The sequence below is a fragment of the Artemia sp. Qi Xiang Cuo genome, chromosome 2 (assembly GCF_049724085.1).
Source record: "Artemia sp. Qi Xiang Cuo chromosome 2, ASM4972408v1, whole genome shotgun sequence".
Classification (NCBI taxonomy): domain Eukaryota; kingdom Metazoa; phylum Arthropoda; class Branchiopoda; order Anostraca; family Artemiidae; genus Artemia; species Artemia sp. Qi Xiang Cuo.
This window is the reverse complement of record NC_142795.1, coordinates 65,185,269-65,201,703: the sequence shown is the minus strand read 5'-3', so window position 1 is coordinate 65,201,703 and position 16,435 is coordinate 65,185,269. Positions and strand designations below refer to the sequence as shown.

The following is a 16,435-nucleotide window of genomic DNA, read 5'->3' as shown; positions in this document are numbered from 1 at the left end:
TATATAACTTTAATGTCCAACGTTTCCGATCCTCTCTACACTGACTTGAATATGACAAGGGATTTTTGGACAAAACTCTCACCCGCCATCAAATTTGACGGTGCATATGAAGTGGCTCTTGTCGACTGTATTCTCAAAAATACCTATGACATCCTGAGAAATGATCTTAAATATAATGTAAAAATTAGACCCTATGATTGGCCGCCACCACCAGGTGATCAAGAACAAATTCAAAAAATCAATTGGATGAATTATCCATATGTTGAATTACCCAACGAGGAGCTCAATTGCATGAATGATTTATGTCGTACTATCAATAAAAGATTATCTGCTTGTAAAAAAGGATCTTTTCATTTCAACTATTCAAAGGAGGAGGGCAAGATCTACATTAGTTCACCTCTTTCCAATGAGAAGATTATTCTCAATGATAACTTAAAGGACGTTCTTGGCTTTAAGCTCAATATAATCAACGGTAGAAGTGCTGGAAACACTAATTTCATTTTTGCTGACTACCCACCTGCCTTCTCCACGGACACTTGTATATTTCTCTACGCTTCATTTGTGGAAACATCTTGGGTTTGTAATTCAAATGTTCCCCTCCTACGAGTTCTTGAACAAAAAAACCAATCAAGAACATGTTCATCACTACAATATAAAGCATCTTCAGTATATTCCCGTAAGCCCTTCCTATTTGGAACTCTGTCAGTTAACACTAAGAACTGAATTAGGTGATTCTCTAGCAATTTCAAAAGGCTTAGCAGTGATTATATGTAATTTTCGACCCATTGTCAACGACGACGGTACAATAACCTCAAAAATTAACAATAGAAGAATTCTATTTGTCTGTCACGATATCGAATGTTATCTTGGTGCTTTGAGTCCACGTCAAAAAGGCAATGGATTGGACTACTCCAAGGGGCGTACTACAATGTCTGGCTATGGTCTTGGTAGCTGGTTTGCTAGGCTATTTCGTTCTGCACTACCCCTTGCCAGAAAATATCTTGTACCTGCTGCATCAAATTTTTCTGCCTCCACACTACAGGACTGGGGGTGGGGCAAGAATTTCAAGGAGAGTGTTAAAGAAAATATAAGATCTACAGCAAAAATCGTTGTTGAGCAACTAAAATATCGACAATATGGGGATGGGTTGAAAAGTCCGCGTTTGCGTCATTTGCTCATCAATCTTTTCCCAGGTAGGAAGCTCAAGAGATCAACAATAACTTTAAGGAATAAAACAAGGAGTGTGAATAAGCAGCAAAAGAAGAAAAAGAAAAAGATTGTTAGATCAAAAAAGGATTTCTTCTCTTAAGATGACTTATCTCTCCCACAAGGAATCATATCCATCAATTGGTTCCTCATTGAATCTATTCAATGCTAAAAATGTTGATTTCAGTGTCAAGTATGGCTACTATGAACAGTATCACCCTCAACAACACCTCTCGGAAAATATACACTTTCAAATATTTTCCAATGAAGACTATTTCATTGATTTGTCGTCAACATTTATTGATTTAAATGGTGTGGTGAAGATAAAGTCAGATACTACAACTCCAAATGCCGGCGATGGTCTCTCCTATGAAAACTGTATTCTACACAACCTATTCAAACAAATTAATGTATTTATTAATGAAACATTGGCGAGCACTAGCAATAATTTATCAAACTATGCAAGCTACATACAATTTATGATGATGACGCCAAAGGTGTACAAGGAGATGAGAGGACAATCATTGGGCTATGAATATCGATCAGGTGTTGATACTGACGGTGAGTTGACTACTGCAGTTACCCAGGAGTATCATCTGGTTGGAAAATTAAATCATGAGACATTAAATATATCCCAATGGCTACCCCGCAATGTCCAGATTGACATAAAGCTACAGATGGCCCCATCGAATTTCATTTTGAAAAAAAACACTTCCTGCAGCACCCGATGCAAATGTCATTATCACATCGGCAATTCTCCACGTACTAAAACAACAATTGATGAGCTCTGTTGCATTGGCAGTGGAAAAACTAAGTGCCACTGGTAGCAAAATTAAACTTCTTGTTCCCTATACGATCAACAATCAACTTATCATTGCCGTCGGTTCTAGTAGATATTACAATTCATCATTTATCTCCGGAGAAAGGCACTTGAAAATGACATTGATTTTTCTGAAGAGTATCAGCGACAATAGATCCTGAACAGACTTTCTTAATGATTTTATTTTTGATAGTCTATCTAGACTTGTGTGTAAAGTGAATAGTATTCTTCTGTACACTTTCTCTTTTGATAAAAAATCCTATAGAGCTCTGTATGAGTTGACCATGCAATCCCTATATCATGACTCCCAAATAATTGAAAATGGAATAACCGACTCAATATTTTCAAAAAATCATGGGGCATTTGTTTTGGACTTGTCAGGCACACAAGATATGACCATAGTACGAACTGAGAATGTACGTTTAGAGTGTATATTTGCCAATGCTTTGACCGAGAGTATTACACTAATATCGCTGAGTCAATTTGAAACCTATTGGTAAATCACACCCGACGGCAGTGTTCTACTAGACCTAACACCATGAACACAAACCAAATAATCAACGTATTTATTATGGATCCATACATGTCCCAGTACAAGTCCTATCGCATACCCTCGGACTTCGTTGAAAAAATTCCAAGTGGTAACAACATCAATATCATTGTTAATATCAGTACATTGACTTTGAAGACCGGCAAGTGTATATGAATCTTTTAAATAGCAAATAACATTGAATTTTTTTATCATCGTGTTCTCTCATATAGATTCTATACTCCACACATCAATAAATTCATTAAAATCAATGGGAAAACCATTATTCAAAATCAACGAAGAGTACCTTATTTAACGACTAAGACATTTGGCTTTCATGCTCTACTCTTTTTCATGTTCAGATGTCTTGGCTACACATACAAGCATTTTCTCAACATATACTTTTACTTCCCTCAATTTAACTACTTTCAAGTGGATAATGTACTTACAAGTGTATTTAATATTGATTTTATTGCCCTAATAATAAAATTTTCTAAAGATGTATGTTAAATTGTTTATTAATAAAAAAAAAAATTTCATACAAGATAAAACGACTTTTCTACTCTTTGGATTTCATCCACTACTAGGTATTTGTCAACAACAACTAGTGCAGGTAGATTATCTGAATTCACAGTGTACTGATCCTGATGTAGTGCAATGTCAGTGTCACATTTTCTACAGTAGAGTGTGACTTCACTCTTGTCATATCTCTTTGTATAGTCAATGATACTATTCTCATTCATTCTATAGAATTCACATGTTTCAATTTGCCTATTTGAAGCAATTTCACAAACAGTGTCCTCAAGTGTCGAATCACATTCCGTCACAGCCAAATAAAAATCAGTGGGTTTATAATCATAACACCCAGTGTCTTCACAACGATGACGTAGAAACCATATTCTTTTGTTGTTCCAACAGTTGAATCGTTGACCCGGTTCCTCCTCCCAGAACAATCTAAAACTACGACGATACCAATCTCGTAGCAATAAAATAAAATCACGGTTATGATTCTTTCCAATCATACCGGAATATGTATTCTCCCACTTATTACATTTATCATAGTGAAAATTGGAACATAGGTGGCCTCTAGGATGAGAGTCAAACAGCTCTTCAAGACAAGAATTACAACCTTTAATTTGTACAGCATATCCTTTATGCAATTTACACGGGTATCATAATATGAACTTTTCATCATGATAATCAATCATTGTGCAATTCTCACATGATGACCAGCTGCCCAGTGATTACATACATACCGGACATGTATTGAACATTTTTTCATGTGTTGACACTCTCACTACAACAATGAAACTGAGCTAGCAACAACAAAAAATTGTCTGAGAGAGAGAGAGATGAGTAAATCCTCAGTGAGCACCTTCCTTCCTATGAAAAAAAGTCATAAATTTCTAAAAACTAGTATTTAAAAACATATCCACAATATCAATTTCTAGTGTCATTATCACTATGTCAATAAATTTTTTAAATGAATTTGGACCACGATTTCGAAGATTCATACAATAGTCTAATGATGGAGAATCAGTTTTCATTATATCGACAAGCATTCCCCGAGAAAATATCTTCCTTTGAACAGACAACTCTAGAAAATCATCGTCTAGAATTAAACGTTTTTCCATAAGAACTAAATTCCTCATGATTCGATCTTTCTCGAATCTATCCATTTTTTTTTAGTCCTAACTCTCTCACGATCAACTTCAGACTAACCAGAATTTCTTTCTTCTACTCTAGAAAATATACGCTTGTCTACTATAGAAAGAAAAAATACCATTGATTTAGAAACAGTTTTATTGAACATAATTACAATAATAATATTCACTAATGCATTTTGTTCTCATCAATATATTTCGATAGGACATCTAATGCTGACCGAAGTTTATTTATATGAGTAATATTTACTTTTCAAGCAAAACACAGCTGCTCCTCCTGCTTAAATTTGCTTAATGATATCACGTATCTAGCATACATAGTGTCCCATTCAAGACATAGTCTACAGCCAGCAGTTATTTCCACAGCTACATTAGGTACTCGTTTATCGTTGCTGCTGCTGCTGTCGGTTCCGTCATTAATCTCCAATAGTGTAAATGCATCACTCATTTTTTTTCTCCACTAATATCCTTGCAAATAAAAACTATTCTCTTTGAATTCAATTATCTTACTAATATGAATTGTAAAGAAAAATATTCCTTTTATTCAAATTCCAATCACCAATCGAGTTATACTCATTCCTTTCGGTAAAGATGTTATGACCTGTATAATATGATTATCAGAAAAACCAATTTGGTACAGGGGAGTCGGCAAATTCAAAAGACGGTAAAAAAAAAAACATGTATATAACTTGAACTAGAAATTGCATAAATCTCTTTGAAAGAGTGTAATGCCCCTGTAGAATAGAATTACCTACCAGAAAAACCGGAAGGAACATAAAGTGGCCGAATTCAAAAGATGGATACTACTAGCTTTTCACAAATCTATAAATATAAGCAAATATCATGAACAAGTTTATTTTAACCAATTTTGCAGATATATCTTACGTAAACTAAGAAGCAATAATTGTTGTTTGATTTAAGTGTTAACTTTGCTCTTTATTTTCATCACAAAAAAACTGTTAAAAAAGATTGTATACATAAAACACCTGTCTGTCTGTATGATAATCTTCCTTTCTGCTGAATAAAAATGACTATTTCAGTTAGAAATGGCAATTTGTTTTAGTTTTATAATCATGAGCATTGTATTCGGCTTTACAAAACTATAGAAGTATCACTTAGGAAGAAAAAAAGAATGGTGTTACGATGTGATAGACCTAGTCCTGAGCTGCCTCGTGAAGCCTCTGCCAAAGGCGACATGATTGTAAGAATTACCAAAAAATAAAGTTAAATTAAATCATTATAGAAGAAATTTTTTTTTTCAAATCAATATTAAACTTGCATGGAACTTTCTTTTTTTGACGCCAGAAAAAAATTCGCGTCAGTTGAGGCAAGAAATCAAAGTTTGAGGCAGCCATGATGAAAATTTCATTTTCTTATGGTAGCAAGAAAAGTGAATTATGTTCTTGTTTTTAGTACAGTTATAAATAAAAGCACTTTTTCTGAAAGCGCTTCAATATTTCTTCTCTGATATTTTATGCTTAGGAGATGATGAGAGAATTGAAAAGCCTATACAAAATAAAATATTTGGAGAATGCAAAAAAAAAAAAAACATAAAAAAGAGTAAGAGTTTTTACCACTTTGCGGTATTAGTACAATATATCCAGATCAAAGACCAGCAAATTTTCAAATTTAATCATGCCAAAAAATTTTGAAAGCTCAAATATTTTTTTATCAAATTGAATTTGCTTTTGAAAAGTTTTTACCGTTTCAGCCAAAATTTTTAACTAACAGCTATTTCTTTGATTGCGTAGTCCCAACTAATAGTAGGAGTAGAACGATGAAAGATACTACTTTGATAAGCTTTTCGTCTGTTCCGTCGGATATTAAACAGAAAGCAATAACTAACAATATGATAAAAAAAAAACTATTTATGGAAAAAGGAAGAAAAATACAAAGAAAGCATCTGCTACAGTATATAGCCAAAATGGATAAATGAAGAAATCTAGGTCAGGTGAGCAGGAAAGGTGTGCGAAAATATAGGATTCATGGGCACTGGCCCATGAATCCTATGAATCCTACGGGGGAGGGTATGTGGGCGGGCATGCCCCCCTGGAAACTTGGGACTATAAAGTCATTATAAGGAAACCAAAGGAAAGAGCGCAGAATAGGGTAAAACATGGAAAAAATGTGTGTTGCCCCAGTCTCGGCTGCGTGCCAATAGATTTTGACCCTTAATAAGAAAAATATAAGTTCTAATTTGTGACTAAGTGACCCCTTTCCAATTTTCCACAAACATATTTTCTATATGATTCGGTTGGAGTAAAAAAAAAAAAAAAAATCAAATTTTTCGCAGTTATGAATGGTAAGTAAATACAGATCCTTGTCAATAACCAAAGTATAAGAGCCTAACTATTGATAATATTCAATCAAAGAATCAGTTTTTTCATCAGCTGTTTTATGGTGATCCTAATTTTTTTCCCACGGCGTCAAAAAAGTTAATAAAGCTGTCTACAAAGTTAATAAACCGTTTTCCTCACATAACTTTGTTGACTTTACTGCAACCGGAAAGAAGTTAAACTTTATTTAACTTTTTCAAGAAAGTTCGCTAAATTCAACCAATAACAGAAGACGTGTGGAAAATGTCAAATAAACAACATACAAATTAGTGTCTACAAATATAATCGTGCATATTTGTTTAAATATTTTTCTTGGTAAAAAAAAAAAAAAACAAAAAATGCTTAAAAAGATGGTTTTATCAGCTCCATGTATTACTATTTTAGTTACTTTCTATGAAAAATTGCTGTTGAGTCAAAAAGATGAAATGCTTGTGTGAGTGGGACAAACTTTATGGTTCGTACTTTCATGACAAACTTTATTAACTTCATTAACGCCGTGGGAGCCCCGCATAAATATGTATTTGTTTATTAGTAATTAGTGCAGGTATTAGAACACAAGAAATTTCGTATAATTGCAGAAAACACAAGAAAAACAACTTAATAAGGGGTAATTTCGGTAAGAATATACCGTCAACTTTTGCTTGCATTACAAGAGTACCCATGAGCTGATATATGAAGCCATTATAATCAGAAATGTTTCCCCTGAACGGAATGCTGGGAATTTCTGTATTTTCCCCCTAAACAGATACGTTATTTGTCTTTTATTATAATTCTTTTTCCAGGAGTGATTGTATTGATCTAGTTGTCACTTTGAAAAAGATTTAATCTTTTACAGTTATAAAATATAAAGGTTTCAAATATACTTGCTTTTGATGTTCAAAATTAAATTAAAAATATTGAATTAAAAATTTTTATTTTATTTTTAAATCTCAGTTTTAATGTTTTACATTGACAATGCGTTACTTTTTATCAACACTGAGTCTAAAGGCATTAAATATTTTGGTGTTTGGTAACCACGTTCAAAACTGTCGATATTATTAAAAAATATCCGTCCAACGCTTCGGCATTGCTCAACAGAACTGAATGCTGGGAGTTTATATCTTAGTTTTGTAAGTTGGCTATTATTTTGTGTATTTTTTGTAATTACTCACTTTTTTCTTTTCTACATACTTTTACTTTAATTGACATACTTTTCCTATCGCCTTTAGAAAAATGTTTGTCTCTAAGCTTGATTAAATAAAGAAAAAAACAAGTTTTTTCAGCTGAAAATAAGGAGCAACATTAAAAATCAAAACGAACAGAAATTATTACGCATATGAGGGGGATTACCCCTCCTCAACACCCCGCACTTCACGCTACAGTTTTTTGGCACTTTAAAAAATTTACTTATTGTTCTAATTAAACGACCCTTGTATTCCAGGAGTCGTTTTTAAAGAATTGAGACAAAATTTAAACTTTAGCGTAAAGAGTGAGATATTGAGGAGAGGGCAACCCACTTCATATACGTAATAATTTCTGTTCGTTTTAAGTTTTAATGTTGCTCCTTACTTTCAGTTGAGAAAAACTTTATTTTTATTTCTGATCGTTTTTTAATGAGAGCCAGGATACCTGAACTCACCTCCATGGAAAAATCCCCCTCCCCAAAGAAATATCCTCTGGATAATTCAATCCTGGCGAAAATTTATCCCTGGTAATTACGCTCCAGGCGTAAAATTGAGTCGGTAAAGAGAAAGCAAGACGTATAAAGGAATTTCGTATATGAATTCTGGCAAATTCACCCAGTGTAAAATTTCCCCTGAAAAGTTCACCCCTGGAAACTACCCTCTCCATGGAAAATTCCCCCAGCAGAAAAATTTGTCCTCCCCTGCCCACCCGAAAAATGTGCGCATAAGTCCCAATAACAAATAAAACAATGGACAAATTTTATAGCTTGAAAACCTTTCCCCAGGAGCTATAGGGTGTCATTTTATCTCCAAAGGCATAGTTTGGGTCTTTCAACTATGGTGAACAAAAAAGCTATCTCAAAATTTTGATTGGACGATTTTGGGAAAACTTTTGGGTCACTTTAAAAGGACATTTGAACTTTTCATTTCTGCTAGAATGAGCCCTTTCCCGACGTTCTAGGCCCACTGGGTCTATACGATCACCCCTGGAAAAAACAGAAAAACAACTAAACACTCATCCGTGATTTTTTCTTCTGGTAAAAATTACAAAATTCTCCATTTCTGCAGGTATGAACTTGAAACCTCTATAATAGGGTTCTTTGATACGCTGAATCTGATGGTGTGATTTTCATTAAAATTCTATGACTTCAAAGGGTTCTTTTCCTCTTTTTCCGAAAATCAGAAAAATTTTCTTGGGCTCGTAGCTTTTGATGGGTAAGACTAAACTTAATGAAACAAATATAACTATTATTTTTTTTGTTTAACTGAATGTTCTTTTTATTTGTTTATTTTACTTTAAGTGCTGTGTGTGTTTATTCTTCTTCTTTTTTCTCTTTACTCCACTTTTTATCATATTGTTTAGGCAGTGGGTTGTAAATAAGTTATTATTATTATTATTATTATTATTATTATTATTATATATATTGGGAATCAGCATAATAAGCCAATTCCTTTGATATATCTATTGGTATCAAAATTCCGTTTTTTAGAGTTTTGGCTACTATTGAGCCGGGTCGCTGCTTACTTACAGTTCGTTACCACGAACTGTTTGATTACCCATCAAAATCCAAATAGAGATCATTGAAATATTGATTGTTTTTTCTGCGTTACCAAAAGGATTGTATTCATAAGACCTTAGAGTTTCATGAAATGTAATCAAACACATAAAAAAGGTTTTTCAACTAAAGTAAGCAGCAAGTTTAAAACTTAAAACAAATTTAAATTAGTCTGTATATAAGAGAGACTGTCCCCTTCTCAACACCTTGCTCATTAAACAAAAGTACTTTGAATTTTGTCTCCAATTGCAAATTTTCTAAAAAAATTTGAAAAAAGCCTAACTTCACAGTAAAGAGTAAGGAGCTAAGGAGGAGACAGCCCTTTTCATACAAAGAATAATCTGTTCAAATAGGTTTTAAATCTGTTCCTTGCTTAAGTTGAGTTCTTAATTAAGTCTGTTCCTTGCTTAAGTTAAGTTAAAGCTCTTTTCTTATTTATTGTTTTTTATTGTTTTCCAAATACTATCCAGGCCTAAGCAAGATATAATTTGAGGTACCGGTCCCTTAAATCGCTGGCTATTGCTTTTAAAATTTGTAAATCAATAGTTGTACGCTGATTAGTACCGTCCTACGTTTAAATTTATAATTTCAATTTTGGATAAAATTTGAATAAAAAATTGGCGATGAATAGTAATTTTGGTGAAAAGTCCTTATTAATATTACTACTAAAGAATTTCGGTTGGATGAAAACGAGTGTTATTGTTTGTATGGATAGAAATTCTGCGAGACTTTTAATTTTCTACATAACTGAAGCCATCACAGCCTTTACAATAGGATTTTCATATCGATAAATACATTACACACATTTGTTTAAATACATTGAAGTACTTCATATAAATAGAAAAAGAAAAATATTGCCATTTAAAGTGGCTGAAAACTAAGCTCCTAGCAGTATTTGCCACGACAAAAAAATTTCATGGCACGGCTGATGATGACTTGCCTTGCCTTTTCCACCCCTGTGCTGGTAGATATGGGAATGTAACATATTAGCTGTATATATTTTTTTTTAATTAGTTCCTACTCCCCCCTACCTCTTTCAACATTTATCTGAAGCCTCATGAAGAGTAAGCAGTTTGTCTATTAAAATGTATTTGCGTAGGAATCTACCCTACCCCCTCTTAAACAATGACTCCTCCCCTCATTATAGCTGATGAGTAATTACAAATCACCAAATATAGCCTAATTTCATTACAAATAAAGCGAATCAACTTGGTTGAATCCAGTACTGCCACCATGTGGCATTACTTCTTTTGCAGCTGGGAAGCCTAAAATACAGCTAATGATACTTTTAAATTAATTAGCTTCTCAGGATTTTATATTTATTGCAAATTCGTCCTCTTCGGGGTAAAGTCGTAGTTTGGTGCCCTAAGCCACCTAAACTGTCACCCAACCACCACTGCTATTATTTTCGTCTGCCCCCCCCCCCCGGAATATTTTCTGTCGGCGCCTTCGATAGGATTGCTGTCCCTCCCTCATTGCACTTCCTTGCTGAAAGGCTATGAAAATGAGAGGAGAATTACTGGCATAAACTGCCTGATACCACTTTCTTTACCTTAAAAAAACAAAAAGAAAAGAACATACAAAAAAAAAGGTTATGTTAAGCCGTTCTATCTTGTCTATATAACTTATTAAATTAAGAAAGATTATATGGAATATTATATAATTTTCATTAGAAAGAAAGTATGTTGAGTGCAGGGATTCGGGTATATTCCCCGTGAAACACTGATATTGCGCAAGTTTACGTGCAATTTCTTAAGTTTACTGTCAAATTCACCCTTGTTTGGAATTTCTCCCTCCTCGCTTCCTAATTTTAGAGCTCTTCAAAAATGGATTATTCTGTCCACCATATAAAAACTTACCCAAGCTCCAGTTAGTTTCGACCCTGGTATCGCTAAAGTCCACAAGTGTCCTGCTCCCTTCCCAGATTTTGTGGATTTTCTGAAGTGTGGACTTATGGATAAATTATGACGGACTGAATTCTTCCACTTATCGTCATCTGGTTTGAAATAAGGAAATTTGTCTCTGAAATTTCAAAAGAAACAATGTTTATTCAATCAAAAGTCACTTTCATACAGCCAAAAGGAAGGAGCATATGGGTTTGAAAACAAAATATCTCTGAGTGGAAATTAGCAGGAAGATTCGAAATGAAGACTGCTAAAAAACATGAGCAGAGAGTGAGCCATTGCAGAACAAAGAATATTTGTAAAACTGGAAGCTCAACCTCTTGTTCTTCAGCTTTGTCTATAGCTTAAACATTGGATTTTTAATGTGACTATTTGCCACGAAGCGTCATTGTGACTTATCATAATCAAATATTGTACTTTACAAGGCAATAACAAAAAGGTATTAAATACAACCGCGAAGTTCCTCAAATGAAAGTAAAGAGTGGCATTAATGCTTAGAACCCCAAGAAATTATTCTGTAGATGAAGGGAACTGACTTAACCATTTAAAGCATGCATATTATATTAGTTCAAGTTTCAAGACCATCAGTTTACGGGCCTCACGGCAAGAGGTCTTGGGAAAACATGCGTTTAATGCTACATGTGTAAAATAATTTTTGTAATTTTTTGTTTTGCCTAGAAACATAAAACTCACAGATTGGTACATTCAAACACAGCTAACTAAATGAGAAATTATTCTGTAGATGAAGGGAACTCACTTATTTTATATGTGTAAAATAATTTTTGTAATTTTTTTTGCCTAGAAACATAAAACACAGATTGGTACATTCAAACACAGCTAACTAAATGAGAAAATCATAATCACCTCCAAGCACATCCGGGGACATTAATTAGGAGGGTAGGATTTGCCCCCTTTTGCCCCCAAGGTTTTGCGCCTCCCTAGATCTTAAACATTTCTATTAAGTCAATTGGAAAATTCATTTTTTCGATATTTTCATTGAAAAAAACAAAAAAAAAACAAACAATCGCCCCATTCTAGATATTGGAAACACTTCTCCCTACATTTTCATGACTAAACGCTACTGACCACATCTTCTATAGCATTCATTCCACACGGAGGTTTGCTTACAAAAAATTCCTTATAATAAATGTTCAAACTTTGGGAGTATAGAATACAAAAAAGTAAAATTTTAAAACAAACAATGGCATTACGTCCACAAAAAAACAAAAACTATCCTGTATATGAGAAGGACTACTGCCCCCTTTATCCCCGTTCTCTGCACAAGACTTTGACTAGTGTCAATTAGCATTCAAAGGAATTACACTCCCTGGTTGCCTTTCAAAATATTTGAAACGAAACTTTCAGAGTTAATTTCAGCCAAAATTGGACAAGTAAGTCCTTTCATTCTCAAATCATTTTGAAAACGAATATGAGATTTTTGTGTCACTAACTCAGGGTTTCTGCTACCTTTTTTTTTTATAATCCGTTAAACGTCGGTAGTTTTCCGTAGAAAATATTAGATGGCGATTCAGATTCAGTAGAATTTTTTTCAAGCCACTAGGTGCCCACCCCAGGGACTCTCAGTATCTAGGCAAGTCCTAGCTCTAGTTAGATCCCAGGCCTAGGGTTGGTTGGGCCTGCAAACCTCCACCCGAAAATTTTACCGCAACGAAAAATGATGATACTGCCTCGGATGACCTACCCCCCTTTACCTTCCACGACCCCAGCATGTCCCTGGACCGATTTCAGACCATCTAATGAACCTTATTGACGTAGGTGGAATACGAATCGCCACCTGGAACGTACTCACACTCAACTTTCATGGATCTAAATCAATGCTTGCCTATGAGCTAAAACGATTCAATATAGCTGTGGTTGGTCTTATGGAAACCCACCTTGTCGGAAGAGAGTCCGAGGATCTGATTCAAGCAGCCATGACCACACCCGAGGCTACTTCCGACCTCGTATCGCAACCGTTTACCACCTCTGAGATCAAAAATGCTGTAAAATGGTTGAATAATAATCGAGCCCCCGGCGTCTGTGGTATTTCTGCAGAACTCCTCAAGTACGGGGGTGCAGCGATGATTCTGTGGCTCCAGCTAATCTTCTCAGGTGTATGGATGACGGAAAGCACACCGAATGACTGGCGTGCTGGCATCATATTGCCGCTCTGGAAACGTAACGGCAGCCGTCAAATCTGCTCCAACTATCGTGGGATCATGCTTCTCTCCGCTCCTGATAAACTCTTCACCATGTCAATCCTGGACAGGTGTTCCACCTTTTTGCGTAGAAAGAGAAGAGTCCAGCAAGCCGGATTCATACCCGGCAGGTCAAAGACGGAGCAAATGTTTACTATGCGCCAGCTGATCGAGAAGACGCGAGGGCTTCACCGAAAAGCGTACAGCGCATTCGTGGACTTTAAGGCTGCCTTCGATTCTGTTGATCGCCTTTCACTTTGGCTGATACTAAGAACTACGGGTCTACCCAAGAAATATTGCTCTCTTTTTGAGAAGCTGTATGAGGATACGGAGTGCTGGGTGCAAAGTAATGAAGAACGCAGCCTCACGTTCTTAGTTAAGACAGGCGTCCAGCAAGATTGTACAGCCGCTTCTGAGCTCGGCAACTATGTTATCGATCATGTTATGACCAGTACAATTAATTACCGTTAGTTTGGTCTTCAGTTCGGAGACCGGATACTCTCTGATGCTGACTTCGCTGACGACATAGCACTAGTTCCGGGCACCGTCGAAAAGGTCACCAAAGCTCTCCAGGTGTTCTCAGAAGAAGCCTCAAAAGTTGGACTGAAGGTCAACTGGCAGAAAACCAAAGTTATGCTCCTTGAGCCCCCCAACGTCCCGTTCTACTGTAAAGGAAGTCAACATTGGAAGCAACCGAGTAGATGTGGTTGAAGACTTCACTTACCTGGGATCTATTCTGTCGAATGATGGCTTGATCACAAAAGAGCTTACATCTCTAATTGCCAAAGCTTCAGCCCTTCTTGAGAGGCTTAGCAGCATCTGGCGAAAGCCAAACATAAGCTGCTTTACCAAAATGTGCATTTACAATGCCTCAGTCATCACCGTCCTACTGTATGGAGCGGAGACATGGCCAGCTGCAAAATCTATCCTCAGCACCGTCGATGTCGCACAGACGAAACATCACCGAAGAATCGAAAGACTTTTCCTTCTTTGTACAGGCCAATGAGCCTTTTAGGGATTTATAACATCTAATATTGTATGTGTATTTAATGAAGAATAAAACTTATCTTATCTTATCACTGGACTGACTTCATTAGCAACCAGACTCTCCTGTCACGTACCGCTCAGACTCCTTTCTTGACGCAGCTCGCCCAGCACACTGTTCGGTGGTACGGCCACCTCCTTCGCATGCCACGCGACGCCCCAGCACGGGTTGCATTTGACTTCGACCCCACCCTACACGGGTTAAAGCGACCCAGAGGACACCCACCCACTATGTGGAAAGACAAAGCCGATGAATTCCTCACCCAAGCCCACATCCCTGTGGAAGAAGCTGCGAGCCTGGCAAGCGATATGTCAACCTGGAGGCGCCTAGTCTCATCGTTCTCTACGCCGAACCCTTGGCATGAGCCTTAAGTAAGTCGAGTCACTAGGTGCCACAGAATCTCATGGTCCAAGTTAATGACTGCAAAAAACGGACAGTTTTTTCGTCCTTATCGCTCAAAGTTACAAGATTGGTATTTCGCTCAGACACGAAAATTGTATTACTGGCTAGTAAGGTTCTCCAAACTTTTCTTTTTTGTAAGGATTTTGTCCGAAGCCCTTATAACAAATTACTGATAACAAAAGTATCAATACCAAATTCCACAGACAAAAAAATAAGTCGCAGATCAGACTGTATCAAAATTTGGAATTCCCGTTGACGTTGAACCAAAAATTTAGAATTTTTAGCAGAATTCTCTTGTGTATTTGGTAAATATTATAAGGAAAGAGTGAATATGACGTTTCAATATGATTCCAGTTTTTTCCTAGGCATTCCGTAGATTCCGTAACTGCGTTCTTTTGTCCATAGACAAACATCAAATTCCGTAGACCTGCGGAAAAATCCGTAGAAGTGGAAACCCTGGTAACACTGCACTTGTGTTAAGCGCTCATTCACGAACCATTGAGAATTACGTCATAGTTTAGCGTAATTAGGGTGGTACTGATGTGTGGCAGCTCCCAACATCTATAGGAATAATGGCTGGAATCTTAAGCATTAATGTTATTCTTTCCTTTCATTTGAAAAACTTTAGAATGATAGTTAAAATTTGCTCGTATTTAATATCATACTTAGAATAATACTAAATATGAAGGGGTTGCCTATCATTGCCCCTCAACCCCCGACTCTTGTTTAGCTTTTGTGCAACAAGGCTTAGAGAGTAAAGGCACATTTTTTGCATTGCACGATAAAATGGGATTTTCTTAGCATTGGAAAGCATGTTGCCACCATCAGATTCCTGCTCTTCACGCTTTAACTTGACTGCTTCGTTATTTAAAACTAAAATTCATGGCTGCAGCGATAGGCTGCACCCTAGTTAAGGAGCAAACCACAACCATATTGAACAATGGTTAAAAAATATGTTTGGAAAAAAAAAACTACCTAATGAGAACAAATTGACAATTTTAGCTGATTCGCAAATGGTGTCTATTATTTCGATTATCCTTAGTAGTAAAATATTATTGCGAAAAAAACATTTGTAGAGATTTGGAAAACTGCCTGAAACGCCCCAAAAATGGCGTCAGATCGAGATAACAAACGATCTATTAGAATCGTCATGGTCGAAGTTGAGACTTAAAAAAAAAAAAAATTACTGCTTCGCAGTTTATGCAGCATATTTTGGAAAACTGTTTAAAATAAACTGGCTTGTCATATTTCCCTATATTTGTAAAAATCTGAAAAACCAACGCTCTACTGAGCACTAAGCTTGCTCGAATAATTCAGAGAATTAAAATCACGTAGTAAAATATTTTGAATTCATGGCCGGTAAAAGAAAACTTAGGACCATGTAAATTGTTATTTTTTCTTGTGGTCCGCTTAAAGATTTTTTCTGCTTCTAATCCACTTTTGTTGCCCCGGTAATATGTTTTCAGTAAAGCGCTAGTTTTGAAGAATTCTACAAACACAGGGAAATATCATGATCCAGTTTATTTGAAACAGTTTCTCAAAAATATTCTTATATACCGTTAAGCAGTAATTTGGGCTTAATTTAAGTTTTAGCTTCTCTCTTTACTTTCAT

General features: G+C 35.7%; 1 protein-coding gene across 1 annotated transcript in view; it reads right to left on the bottom strand.

Moving 5' to 3' along the window:
• LOC148955501 (uncharacterized) overlaps positions 1 to 16,435 on the bottom strand; it is a 70,468-nt gene that overhangs the window by 34,846 nt on the left and 19,187 nt on the right. Inside the window, exon 3 of the mRNA XM_089108221.1 lies at positions 11,134 to 11,296. Coding sequence (XP_088964347.1) covers positions 11,134 to 11,296 — 163 coding nt within the window. The remainder of the gene's footprint in view (positions 1 to 11,133; positions 11,297 to 16,435) is intronic.